Genomic DNA, 13,124 nt, shown 5'->3' on the forward strand with positions numbered 1-13,124 from the left:
AGGAAACCACAGAGGATTTTAAGGCTCAAAGGGTTAATTTGGGGTTTGCAAAACATGGAAGGAGCTGTGTGCCACAGGATGCTCCTATTTCCCCCTACTCCCAGCCATCATCTGGGCACAGTGACTTTTATTTATTTTTTATTTTTGAAAGCAAAGGGCGTTTGAGTGCGTTTCATTCTATCAGAGGTCCCTGGATTTCATCTGGGCATGATCCCACAGCAGACAGAGGCTGATGGAGAGGAGGGTGCTGGGGGGGCCTTTCATACCTTCCTGCTGAAGGAGGAGAAGGGGTCCAGGCGTTCCTCATACTGGGAGGAGTAGCGCTGCTCCGTGTCATCCCTGCTGCTGCCCTGTGGGAGCAAAGGCAGCGTGAGAGCCAGCAGGGACACCCAGCACAAGGACAGAGCCCCCAGGTCCCCCATTTGGAAGAAATGACCCCCAAAGGATGGAGCAGCACAGCCCAGAGCTGACCCACGGGGCCGACAGCATCTGTCCCCTTCAGAAAGGAGAAGCACAACGGGAACTGTTGAACAAAATCATTTCTTCATAGAATGGTTTGGGTTGGAAAGGACCTTGGGTTGTTACACCAGGGGATTCTGCCATGAGGACTTCCTGTTTCTCCTGTGTCTCCCTGTTTTTGGCCCTTTCCATGGAATAATTGTCAACTGTGTCGTCCTCACAGGGCTCAGCTGGGCTACTGCAAATCCCACCCTGAATTCCTTTGCTGCTGGGCCAGGTAGGATGGACACAGCGGTTTAGGAGGAGCAAATCATTGTCCAAACACAGAGCTGTTATAAACTGGAAAAAGGGCAAGGAAAACGAAGAAAACCTCTTGAAAGAAGGGAAAGATTTGGGTGGGTTCAGACAGGCTGGATTTTATATTTCTCCTGGGACAGAGGTCCCCCTTACACAGCCTCGGCCGCAGCGAGCCCCGAGGATGCTCGTGCAGCCTGCACATCCCTGCTCCTCCTTCCTCCACCTCTGCAGGAACTGCAGATTCCACATCATTCCTGCCCAAACCCAGCCAGGAAACAGCACATGCAGCCACCAGCCTGCTGCAAGCTCTGGCTGCTCGCTCCGGTGCGAATCCAGCCCTGTCCCAGCCCGGTGCCACCTCCCGCTCTGCCCAGCCAGCTCGGCAGTGCTGACACTCCCCGAGGGCTTTCTGGACCTGTTCCTACGTGCAGAAGGTTGCCCTGCCCAGCCCCGTGGCTGGTTGTTACACCTCCGTGTAAACCTTTAGTAACAACCAGCCCTCACACACTGAAACCCGAGCCTCGGGTCAGCGCGATGAGACCATTTAGGGGCGCTGAACTGGCCGCAGCCTGGCCCGGTGGAGCGATCTTTGATGAGTATTTTTAACGTGTCACATGCCCCATTAGAGGGTGAATTATGCAATCCCAAGCGCTGCTGCCACGGAGGGTTTTGCTCTTTAGCTCATGGCAATGGCATTCAGGGGTTGCCTTGTGGCGGAGGATAAACATGGATATGATATTCCGCAGGAGAAACGGGAAAATATGTCAGAGGGGACGACCTGGCGTCATCACGGAGGCATAAATAAAAGAACCAAATAAGGTCCCTCACAGCTGTAGGAGTTTCCCACCCCCAAATGCTATTAAAATATCCATCAACAAAACAGACTCGGTCCAGGCAGCACGGGAAGGCAGCAGCGAGAGGGAAGGATGGCAGGGAATGGGTGTCCTCTCTGTGAGTGGCACTTTGGCATTTTTAGGTCAGGACAGCCTGGCTCTGACCGGAGAAGTGGCTGCAGTGGAAAGCTCCCGGGCAGCAGCCTGCCCCTCCTGCAAACCCCCAGGGATGAACTCCTCAGCGACACAGCATGAGCAGAGCAGGTTGCAGACAAGTCTGGTCCCCCTTCCCAGCCTCCTCCTGGCATTACTGGGATGATTTTGGGCTGGTTTCTTCTCTTTTGTCTGTCTTCTGGCTGCTCAGGGAGCAGCTCTCTCTGCTGGCTACAAGAAGTTCAGGAATGAGCACAGGTGGGACAGGATGAATTATTTTTCAGGCTCTACGGCAGGGATTTATTGCAGGAGGTCCCAGTTTAACCCCTGGCTGCCTGCTCAGGTAGAAGGATCCACATTTACCTGCTAGAGCACCACATTGCCAGCAGTGAGCATCAAAGGGGGGTGTAGCAGCTCTAGTAGGGAGGAAATTTGGGCTTCTGGCTTCAAAGACCCCTCAGCACAGTTCTAAACTGCCTTCCTGGCAGGAAGGTGGGGTCCCTGCTCCTCTGGACAGAGCACTGCATCTTTTCCCACCCCAATTAGCTCCAACTTCCATGCAAGCTGCATATTGGAAATGTGCAGTTTCTGTGTGGGCTGTCTGTCCGTGTGAGCCCAGCCCGAGGATGGACAGACAGATGGACAGATGGACACTCACCCGGCCAGGGTAGCTCTGCAGGAACTTGATCTTCTCATAGAGTTTGATGTTGTCAGCTCTCAGGTTGTCCAGCTCGCTCTGCAGGGCGTGCACCGTGTGCTGCAGCATCCGGTTCTCCTGCACGGGGGGCAGGGGGAGAATGGGATCCAGCCAGGGGGGATTCAGTGCATCCAGCCAGGGTTCAGTCCCTTCTCAGGAATTAAACCCCCCTGGTTCTGAATTCAAATTGCTCCCTAATTAAAACTGTCCCAGGTGTGGCAGAACGGGGCTCCCAGTCCTGAACCATTAAGAACCCCATCCCTCAGTGGCCAAAGAAGGGCTGGGGCAGCCAAGGTGGCTGAGGGGTACTTTGGGATGGGATGTGGCTCCCACAGGATGTGCAGACACAACCTGACAGCTTTGAAAGGGTTATTTTGAGCTCTCCTTTAGTTTGTTACCCCAAAATGCATCCTCTACATGTTTTTTCCATGGCTACCCCAAAGACTGTGCCAGGAGGCCAAGCACAGGGACACAGGGATTTGGACCTGTCCTTGAGCTGGAACAACATGGGCTGGGGCAGGCTTTGGTCCTGCTCACAGCAGGATGTATTTTCCTCATGCTTGCAGTGAGCGGTTGGTACAAAATTCCCTGCAGGTCAGCAGAGCAGCCAGCCCAGGCTGAGGCCCTGCAGCCCCCCAGCCCCCTCCCCAGCACACTCACCCCCTCCAGCTCCTGGTTCTTGGCCCGGAAGCGTTCCCGCTGGCTGGAGATGATGGAGAGGAGTGAGTCCACCTGCCCCTCAGGGAATGAGGTGCCAGGGGATGGAGGGTGACCTGTGGACGAGGTTTGGCGTGAGAGATGAGCTGGTAGATGCCCACCATCCACCCCAGGGGCTTGCTCATGGTCCTCCTGCTGTGGGACCTTGGGGGCACCCAGATAAACCCCTGTGCACAGTTATTACAACATGGACTGGTATTTATGGGTTATTTTTTCATTTTTGAGGACTCACCCTGGAAGTGGAGAGGAAAACCAATTGCATTATTTGTTGCAACCCACATCTGCCTTTCCCTGACCCCAACCCTCCCCATCTCTCCTCTGGCTTCTGCAGCAGCTGCAGCATTAAAATAAAGCCCCAGAGCCACAACCAGCCCCTCCATCCACACCCTTCTCTCCCCTACCCTGACTCTTCATCCACCACCAGCTTGCTATGCCCAGGGCCCCATTTTTTGGGTGTCCCACATGGGTTGCCCCCCATGAGGGGGCTCTGAGCATGCCTGGGGGGCTGTGGCCATCCCTCCCTGCTCTTTCTTCCTGGCAGTGGTGTCCATGGCCAAGGAGAAATGTGTCCCCAAGGCCATGAGTCAGGCAGCTGCACAGAGCAGTTATTCATAGTGCAGGAGGGGTGGCTGCAGGTTGTTTGGCTTGGTGGGACTGTTGCTGTGATATTGTTTATCTTGTGTTTTCAAAACCTTTCAAAACAAACCAAAAAAAAAAAAACCCAAAAACCAAGCAAAGAAAGGAAAAAAGGAAAGGAAGTGTTTTGTTGTTGTTGTTTTTTTCCCAGAGGAGCAAAGAGTTGTTATTTTTTTTTGATTCATTTTCTCCTGCAGACCTCAGCGCAGGGGCTGATGTACAGGAAATGTTTCACTGGCTGGCTCTGGAGGGGTTTGGTGTGGGAAGAGCAGGAGGCAGAGCACAGAGCTCAGGGTGTTTGGTTCAGCCTGGGTTCACCAGCTCAGCACAGAGCCAGGCCTGGCACGTGCCCACTGCACCCCTCGGGAGGAGCCAGAGGATGGGCAAATCATGCCCAGCATGGAAAACTGTCCCAGTGAGGGACACACGGAGCAGGTGATGCCTGTTCTGGCTCAGGAGCCTCCTCGTGCTGCCACCCCTGGACAACTGACCACCCTGCCCATGGCACTGGGGTGTCCCAGCGCCAGTTTCACTCCCTCCTCTCACCATAAAACAGCGCCGTGGCCTCCTTGATGGGCTCAGGGATCTTCTCCAGGCCGGGGGTGGCCGCACCCTGGGCAGCACAAGCAGAAGGGGTTAAGCATTTCCCACCCACCCAAAGGTGCCTGGGCAAAGCAAACCCTCCTGGATCCTGCTACTGCCCTGGCAGCTGCAGCTGCATCCCTGCTGGATGGGCATCCTGGAAGGATCAGGACTGACACAGCGTGGAAAGGCTGGTGTTCAACCTCAAATCCCAGCCTCTGCCTGGGAAGGAGAAGGGCTAGATGGTTCCTGGGTGCCACTGGTACCACCCCCTCCCACGCCAGCACCTCCCCACTGCACGGGCACCGTGCAAATCTCTGCTGGGTGAAATATCAGGCAGAGAGAAAAGGAAGGAAAAACAGTTTTAAAAAGGGAAAAAAGAGGAGGTGAACACTCCCTCACACTTCCAGCTCTGAGAGCCAAGCCCGGGGCCGGGGGGAGGGGGGGGTACCTCTGCATCCGGGCGATGCACGGCAGACAGGGCTTGGATGGTGCTGAGGTCGTGCTCCAGCTTGGCCACGAGCTCCTTCTGGCCAGCCAGGGTGGACACGGCCTCCGTCAGCTGGATCTGCAGCTCGGCACAGCGCACTGCAAGACAGAGCCAGGCCTGTCACCCGGGGGGCCCCAAACCCCAAACTGTGCCAAGGGGACACCAAAGAGCTGAGAAACCCCCACCTGGAGCACCAGAGCCAACTCAGAGCAGCAACCCTGTTCTCTCCTTATGTTTGGGGGCAGCAGGACAGCAGCAATCCCTGCCCAGCACCAGGGGTCCAGCCCTCCTTGGAGATGCCCCAGGGTGGGCACAGTCCCTGGGAAGGAGCAGTGCCACATCCCAGTGCCAGAGGCAATGGGAGCAAGCAGCTGCCTGCACTGGCACAGCTGCTTTAAAGCATCAGCAAGGTATTTTTGGAGCCCCAGGGGTACCTGGCAGCATCCTGGCTGGGCAGAGTCGGGGGACCTGGAGAGGGATGGGGGGAGCTGAGCCCATGAACTGATCCCGTCTGCACGGGAAAGGTGATGGAAGAGGCTCCCCTGGCTGTGGGGGCTGGGACAGGCACTCACAGGGCAGATGGGGGCTTGGAGCAGGGTGGGGGACATCCCCCAGGAGGGGCTCAGGTGGGACCACTCCTGCCCCAGGCACTGGGCCAGGCTGTGCAGCCCCCGGCGTTCCCGCTCAGCCAATTTTCTACAAAGGATCCCTCTTTCCAGTTGCCCCCCAGAGTAAAACCCACACCCTAAACCACAACAGGCACTGCTGGAATGCTCCAGGAGCAAAACAAAAACCTCTCATTCCCCTCACATAACCCCAGCCCAGATGTGAAGCAGTGGAGGGCTGCAGCTACAGCGAGAGGCACAGGGGCAGCACCTCAGGGCAAGCTCCGTGTTCCATTGGCAAATCCATCCCAAAACTGTCCTGCAGCAGGAATTGACTCATTTCACCTTTCTCCCTTGCTGCCAGCAGTGTCTGGGCCTCTCCCTGGCTGGAAAACCTGCTCAGCTCCAGGTTCAGGGCTGATGCTTTGCACTGCCAGCACCTCCACTGTGGGGACGCAGGATCCGTCCCTTGGTGCCTGGGTTTCCAGGTGGGTGAAAGCTCAGGTCCCAGCTGTTCCAGTCCCTCCCTGATAATTCCTGCTGTAATTATTCCCCTAAATTCCAGACAGCTGGAAGGCAAAAAATTTCCTCATTTATCAACAGCCAGGGAGCAAGAAGTGCAGGGGTTGCCTGGGGAGCAGCAAATGCAGGCTGTCCTCAGGGCTCCTACCCTCTCTGAGCCTTCAGATGAGGGGTGCAACGTGTGCATAGCTCAATTCCAGCTCTCCCAGTCCTGCCAGGCTGGGAAATGCTCCACACACCCTGAAAACAGCTGTGGAGGGAGGTCCTTGCACAGGGAGTGATGCCCTGACCACAGGGTTGGAGTGATGGAAGCTCAAAGTGATGCCCAAAGTGACACTGCTTTTCCAGGAATCAGGGTCTTTGCTGGTGCAAATTCCCCCCTTTTTTTTGTAGATGTGGAACCTGGGGACATGGTTAGTGGTGGGCTTGGCAGTGATGGGGTAACGATGATCTTAAAGGTCTTTTTCAACCCAAACAATAAGAAAGACAATTACTGTGTTCATGTAATAGAATCACAGAGTAGTTTGGGTTGGGAAGGAACCTTAAAGCTCATCCCATTCCACCCTTGCCATGGGCAGGGACACCTTCCACTATCCCAGGTTGCTCCAAGCCCCATCCAGCCTGGCCTTGGACACTTCCAGGGATGGGGCAGCCACAGCTGCTCTGGGCACCCTGTGCCAGGGCCTCCCCACTCTCACAGGGAAGAATTCCTTCCCAATTTCCAATCTAAACTTAGATTGGACAAACTTCTTCTAGTTTAAAGCCATTCCCCTTCCCATGTTATTCAGAAGGACCAAGCCTCACCACAGTGAAAGAGAGGTGACACGTGCTTTGAACACACCACCTGGATTTATTTTTCCCCCTCGGCATATTTACATTTTAGAGCCCCCAATAAAAGACTCAGGATCGAGCAGGAGTAGTTGTGCTAAAGGCACATCCCACTGGAGGTCAGTATTTCTCCAGGAATGGGGAATCTCTGCCTGCTCCAAAACATGGGTGGCCTGATGCAAAGTATTTGCATCAATGAGATTTGGAAAGAAGAAAACCTCTTCCCTATGGTTAATTATTCAATTGGCTGTCTTTTAAAATTTCATTAAAATGTAATTGGGAAGCTATTGCTGGCCAAACATGGGCTGGGGGGCCCAATTCTGCCCAAGGTGCTCTACACCAGGAGGTGAGTTGGGGCAGGACGTGTTCCCTGGCCTCCCACCCTGCCCAAAAATCCTCTGCAGAGCTGAGCTTTGGAGCCTGCAGAAGGAGACCCAGGCCCTGGATCCCAGTTCCTGCATCTTTCTCTTAAATGATCCTTTTGGCTTCTGAGTTACATGGACTGAGCTTTCAATTTAAGAGAAAAAAGGGTCCCCAAAGAAGCAGAGCTCTCAGTTTTAAAGGAATCTGCATCCTTCCTTCCCTTAGGTTTCACTCGGCCTTGGTCAGTCCTCTACAAACCATCCATGAAAAGAGAAAAGGCTGGAACTGTGCCTGACACTGAAAGCAACCAAATGCACAGAGCTTCTCTCTCATCTCCCCATCAGTGTCACTCCTCACAGTTGGTTTTTGGTGGGTTTTTTTTAATCATAACTTTCTCTTTTCACAGGGGCCGTGGCCACCCGCGAGCTCGTCACTTCTGTGCCAGCGACTCTTCACCTGCAGCAGCGGGAGCAGGGCTCTGCCAGGCAGGCAGGGCAGCTCAGGCATCGAGATCCAGCAAAAGGGAATCTGCCTTTGTCTTCCCTGAGCTGCTGAGCCCTCGCTCTGACCCCTCAGATGTGCAGATACCTCAAAGGCCGGGAAGAGGAGAGGTACTGCAGAAGGCAATGGGACAAAAGAAGGTGAAGTCCTGAGGAAAGTGGGTTTTAAACCATGTATTTAGCCTCAAACTCTGCCAGCTCTGGCCTTTAAGAAGCCAGGCCTGACATTGCCATGGCCTTATGAAGAAAAGAGCAGAAGTACAGGGACTGGGCAGCCCCACACTGGCAGAAGCCACCTGCCTTGGCCGGTGCCACGCTCCAGTGCCAGCTTGGCACAGACAGAGCTGGTTTCCCCTTGTCTGATATGCAGAAAATGAGAAGCTGAGACTGGACTATTCCCATACCTGGAAGTCCTCAAGGCCAGGCTGGATGGGGCCCTGAGAAACCCGGTCTAGTGGAAGTTGTCCCTGCCCATGGCAGGGGGTTGGACTTGGTGATGTTAAAGGTTCCCTTCAACCCAAACCATTAAATAATTCTATGATATCTTGCCAAACACTGAATGAACACCCTGGAAGAGCCTCTGCTCAAAGAAAATGCTCTGAAGAAATGTCTCTTCTGAGAATTCTGTGTGCCCAAGGGGCACAGCCATGGATGGCACTGCCATGGGATGAATGTTTCTGGAAATAACATCAAGGACCTCTATGGACAGGCCATGTGGTGGGACACAAAGGTGCCTCACACAGAGAGGGAACAAAACCCAAACAGAGAAGAAAAGATTTTTATGAGTCTCACCATTTTTTCATTGTGAACAGCCCTGTCAGTCTCTTGCCATTCCAAAGCTGCAGGTTAAATCCTTGAAGTGATTATTGAGGAAAACAGCCCTGGAGCCCCAGTCCCCACGCTGGTGGGGAGCAGAGCCTGGCAGATGCAGGAGCTCATTGGGAGTGCCTCCGAGACCTGAGCCCAGTGCTGCCACAGATCAACAGCAACTCTGACTCCTCTAAGAAGCTCCAGCAACTGGGCTCCCTTGGCAAATCATCCAAAATAAACAGCATCTGTTTTCACAGATGGAGAAAATTAAGACACACTAGCAACTTAGTTTGAAGTTACAAGGCCAGACGTAAATAAATGAGAGGCAATCTTTCCATAAGATGGTGGCTTGATTACTGAGGATACAGACAGATGAATAAATCACCTTGGGGTGAGATAGGCTGTAACTTGCTACACATCCATGGGACCGGGGTAGCTGCTCATGTGGATCCCCAGAGCCTGGAGGAAATGAGAGGTAAGTGGTGTAGCTGAAAGGATGGGGGTAGGAGCACACACATGGGCAGTTATGGCAAATTAGCTGATGCTCTGCAAGTTCACACCCTGATTTGTCTCGTGGAACTTTTTAATCTCCCTCCATTACTGTCTGGCCTCCCTGAATTTACATAACCGTAAAAAAAAAAAAAGAAAAAAGAAAACAAGCTGAGAAGTGATGTGGCATGCTGGGAGCTCTCTTTGAAAAGTCAACTGAAGTGCACTGAAACCCACTACTTCAAAGGCTTGAAGTGTATTTTATTGACTGGAAGGAAGATGATGGTAAGATAAGTAAACCTTGGAGTGCCTTGGCACGAAGGCTCAAAGCTGGAGACTCACTCAACACAAACAGGAGTGTCTGAGAGTGCCAGGGCGAGGAGCAGGAGCCAAAGGAAGAAGCAGGAAACTGGGTCTGCCATGGGCTCTTTGATTTTTCCAGCTTCTTCACCTTTCCCCATGTTGGGCTACTCCAGTTCATGACTGGACAGTTACTTCCAAGGTGAAATCATTGTTCTTCCCCATGATGAAAAAAGTGCCAAGACTTCTTGGCATCGCTCTCCAGGAGCCTTTTCAAGCCAACAGAGTCTCACCTCCGGCTCTACCTGAGCACCCAAGGTTTACACATAAACTCAGGCCCAATTTCAGGCTCTTGAAACACTTGGCATTTAGCTTTTAAGGAAGTCTGGAAAAGGCTGTTATTGCCCAAAGTCCTGCTCCCCTTCCAGGAGAATCAACGGGAGATGACTCGACCTTGACCCTGCGCTTTGTAGCTGAAGGGAAGAGGAGCACATGGCATAAACACTGCAGATTCAACCCTGGATGCACAAGATGATTTTCTCTGCCCTCTTTTTTGGCCTGTGAAGATGCCAAGGCAGAAAGATCTGAGCCAAAACCCTTCCCGTAACAGGAAGGTTGTCAAAGGCCTATCACCACTGTACAGTTCAATGGTTCCAGCTCTGTCTTGACCTTTTCATGGTGAGGGACAACATTTCTGCCTGGCCCAGAGTGCGTGGGAGTCACTCAATCTGCCTCAACTTCATGCAAAGCCTTTTCCTTGGGGCCACCACTGCTGGGAGCTGTCAGCAGGCTGAGAAACAGGACAAGGAGGCAGGGAATGATTGAATATTTCTACAAGTCACCAGAGCCCTGTCTGTGGGCTCTGAGGTGCAAATCTCCTCAGAGAAAAAGGCTGAAGGGCAGGCTGCAGTGCAAAAGGCCAGCTGAGCCATCTGCTGAGGTGCATCTCACCTCCCACGAGACAATGAAAAATCCCTGTCACCCAAAGGGCCTCTGCTCTGCCAAAAATCCCCCCAGAGTGAAAAAAGATACTGAAGATCAAGTGCTCTACAGATCCCACCAATACTACAGAAACACACAAGAATCGGGCTTTTGGGACATTTTAAAGCAACTTTTGTAGTAATCTCCAGGGAGGGAGGAAAGGTCAAGTCAGCTCTAGGAGCACCTGAGTAGCCAAAATGCCTGGATTATTAGTCTGGGAATCATCTCAGCCTGCAATGCTGATTCTGGGCTGTCCTGGTCCATCTGTACCTGCCACGAGGGCATTCTCTGCTCAGACCTTCTGCAGGGCTTCTGAAAGGGCAGAAAAAGCAAGGAGAGGATGAAAAAAAAGGATTGACAACATCTCTGAAAGCCATCTGTAAGTTCTAGCACAATCTCCCTGGTCTTCAGGCACAGATATCAGGGCTGGAAAAGCTCCAGGAGCGCAGAGATGAGGTTTCTCTGCAGATACAGAGGTGTAAGAGAAGACATCAAGAACATCAGTGAGGTCCTGCAGGGATGATACAGAAGCTGAGCAGTCCCAGACAGCAAGGGCTGGGACTGGCACCAGTGAAGGCAGCAAGAACAGCCCTGCTCAGTTTTATTTTCATGTGCTGCCAAAGAGACAAGAGAAAACAGGGACAAGTGCAGAGCAGATCATGTCCAACACCCTGAGAACAACGTTTGAGACTTCCACTGCCCAAGTGACAAACAGCTGGGAGCACAGGGAAAAGTCCTCTCACCCCAGCTGCCACACTCATTCCAACACATCCTCATCCTTCTCTGAGTCCTCAGTGCCCTCAGGGCCAGCTTGGAAAATGGCCTTGGGGAAGAGAGAAGGAGCCACCAAACTGAAGCAAGACAGGACAAGGGGCGATGGTTTTCAACTAAAAGAGGGCTGGTTCAGAGCAGATCTAAGGAAGTTTTTTTTAAATGATGAGGGTGGGGAGGCCCTGGCACAGGGTGCCCAGAGAAGTTGTGGCTGCCCCATCCCTGGAAGTGCCCAAGGCCAGGCTGGATGGGGCTTGCAGCAACCTGGGCTAGTGGAAGGTGTCCTTTAAAGGTCCCTTCCAACCCAAACCACTCCATGATTCTATGGGTGCTCCCTCCCAGCTCTCTGGGTTTCTCTGCCAGTTGCAGGTGAGATTTCTTCTCCCTCCCCTGCTTTTCTCCCTTTCTTTTCACATTTTGAGGGCCTGCTGGGAAGGGAAGGTTTGAAGGATTTCTCCTTCCCCTTCCTCCTAGCCCAGCCACTCCAAAATAAACAGCCCCCAGCAAAGAAACCCAGTACTGCTTAATAAATTCTCTCTGTAAGGGGAGAGATTTCATACAAGAAGGGATTATTTCCAAGGGTACTAAGATAATTACATGGGTAACTTGGAAGAGTTCAAGGAAACAGTTTGAATTTTCTTATCAGTTTCCCATAGCTTGGAGCAAAAAGAAAATAAAACGCTCTGCTGTAATCAAATAATGTTTTCTGAAGCCCTCTGTTGGCAAGTACACAATTCCTTCACCACTTCCATTAAAACAGAAAAATATTGAGGAGAAAATGACAACACTTCCAAATGGGAAGAAGTGGGGCTCAAAAGCACCATGTCAGCCACTCAGAGTTTCTTACCTGGTGGGAACACGATGCCATGTGAAAAAAACATCCCTTTTCCCACTGGAAGTTGAACTGGCTCTCACTGACAGCAGGGCAGGAGCAGGACCATGGCCAGGACCTTTCCCATTAATCCAGCAAATCCCTGTAACATTCCCTATGCAAACCTCACCCATCCATCCCCAGCAGCAGCTCTGTCCCAGCAGGAACTCACAGCTATGTCCCAGTTCCAACCAGTAAAGGTCTATGGGAACACCCAGCTTACACTTCTTCCAAAAAAAAGAGAATTTTGACATGGTTTTGAAGGGCTGCCCCAATAAATTTATCACAGAAGATCCCACTATCTCCATGAAAGACCATAAATACCTGCTCCTGACCTCTCAGATGCTTCTTTGTGGTTTGGGTTGCTTTCCTAACTTCTCAAAATTAACTTTTTGGGATTTAGGCTTGAGAGAACAGCCTGGCTTTATCCCAGATGCAAAACTGTGAGCTGCTGTGAACCTTCTCCAGGTCTATGCTTTCACAAGTTTAACACACCTTTTGCTTATGACCACGATTTTAGAAGCTTCTTGCCAATACCACCTGAATAAAAGTGCAGGTTACAAATACACAAATTAACCTACCTGAGGCATAGCATTTTAATAGTGTAGCTGTTTAGCATCAAGCTTAAAAAAAAATTAGGGTCAAATTATACACAACAATGCCATTTATAGCAATCAACAGTTGGACCAGTCATTAAAGAACAGGGGGGGAAAAAAAAGTGTTAAACCTTGAACCTTTCCATCCTGTGGAACAACCCATCACAGACACTTCAAAACCAGAAAATGCACATTTATCATGAAATGAAGGCATTCAGTCGCATTTTTAATACATTTTGAGGAGAATTCCCCCCTGCCTGCAGAACTAAAAATGGCAAAGACACACACTGGACACCAACATGGAGCTGGACAAAGTGCCACCCTTACTGGGGTGGGAAATCCCAGCCCGAGTCCCTGCTGTCCAGGACAGACTTCCCAGGACAGAACCACAGCAAATATCCATCCAGACCCTCCTATTCCACAGGAAACTCCTAGGAGGAGGCACACGACAGCCTGGTAGGAAAAATGTGTCAGGGATGTATTGCAGGAGATGATGGAAATCAAGGTAGGTCCCCCAAAATAACCTTCAATTCACAAAAAAACCAGACACGAGCACGCCAGGGAAAACAGAGCACCCAGGTAAGCACAGACACACACACACATCCTCTACCTGACACCCAGAGC

General features: G+C 52.0%; 1 protein-coding gene across 1 annotated transcript in view; it reads right to left on the reverse strand.

Moving 5' to 3' along the window:
* The window catches only part of CUX1 (cut like homeobox 1), a 270,225-nt gene that overhangs the window by 6,127 nt on the left and 250,974 nt on the right, over positions 1-13,124 (reverse strand). The window contains exons 15-19 of the mRNA XM_032130115.1: positions 4,826-4,962; positions 4,339-4,405; positions 3,100-3,212; positions 2,401-2,517; positions 267-350 (exon numbers count right to left, since the gene is read on the reverse strand). Of these exons, the coding sequence (XP_031986006.1) occupies positions 267-350; positions 2,401-2,517; positions 3,100-3,212; positions 4,339-4,405; positions 4,826-4,962 (518 nt within the window). The remainder of the gene's footprint in view (positions 1-266; positions 351-2,400; positions 2,518-3,099; positions 3,213-4,338; positions 4,406-4,825; positions 4,963-13,124) is intronic.

Source organism: Corvus moneduloides, chromosome 20 (assembly GCF_009650955.1).
Source record: "Corvus moneduloides isolate bCorMon1 chromosome 20, bCorMon1.pri, whole genome shotgun sequence".
Classification (NCBI taxonomy): Eukaryota; Metazoa; Chordata; class Aves; order Passeriformes; family Corvidae; genus Corvus; species Corvus moneduloides.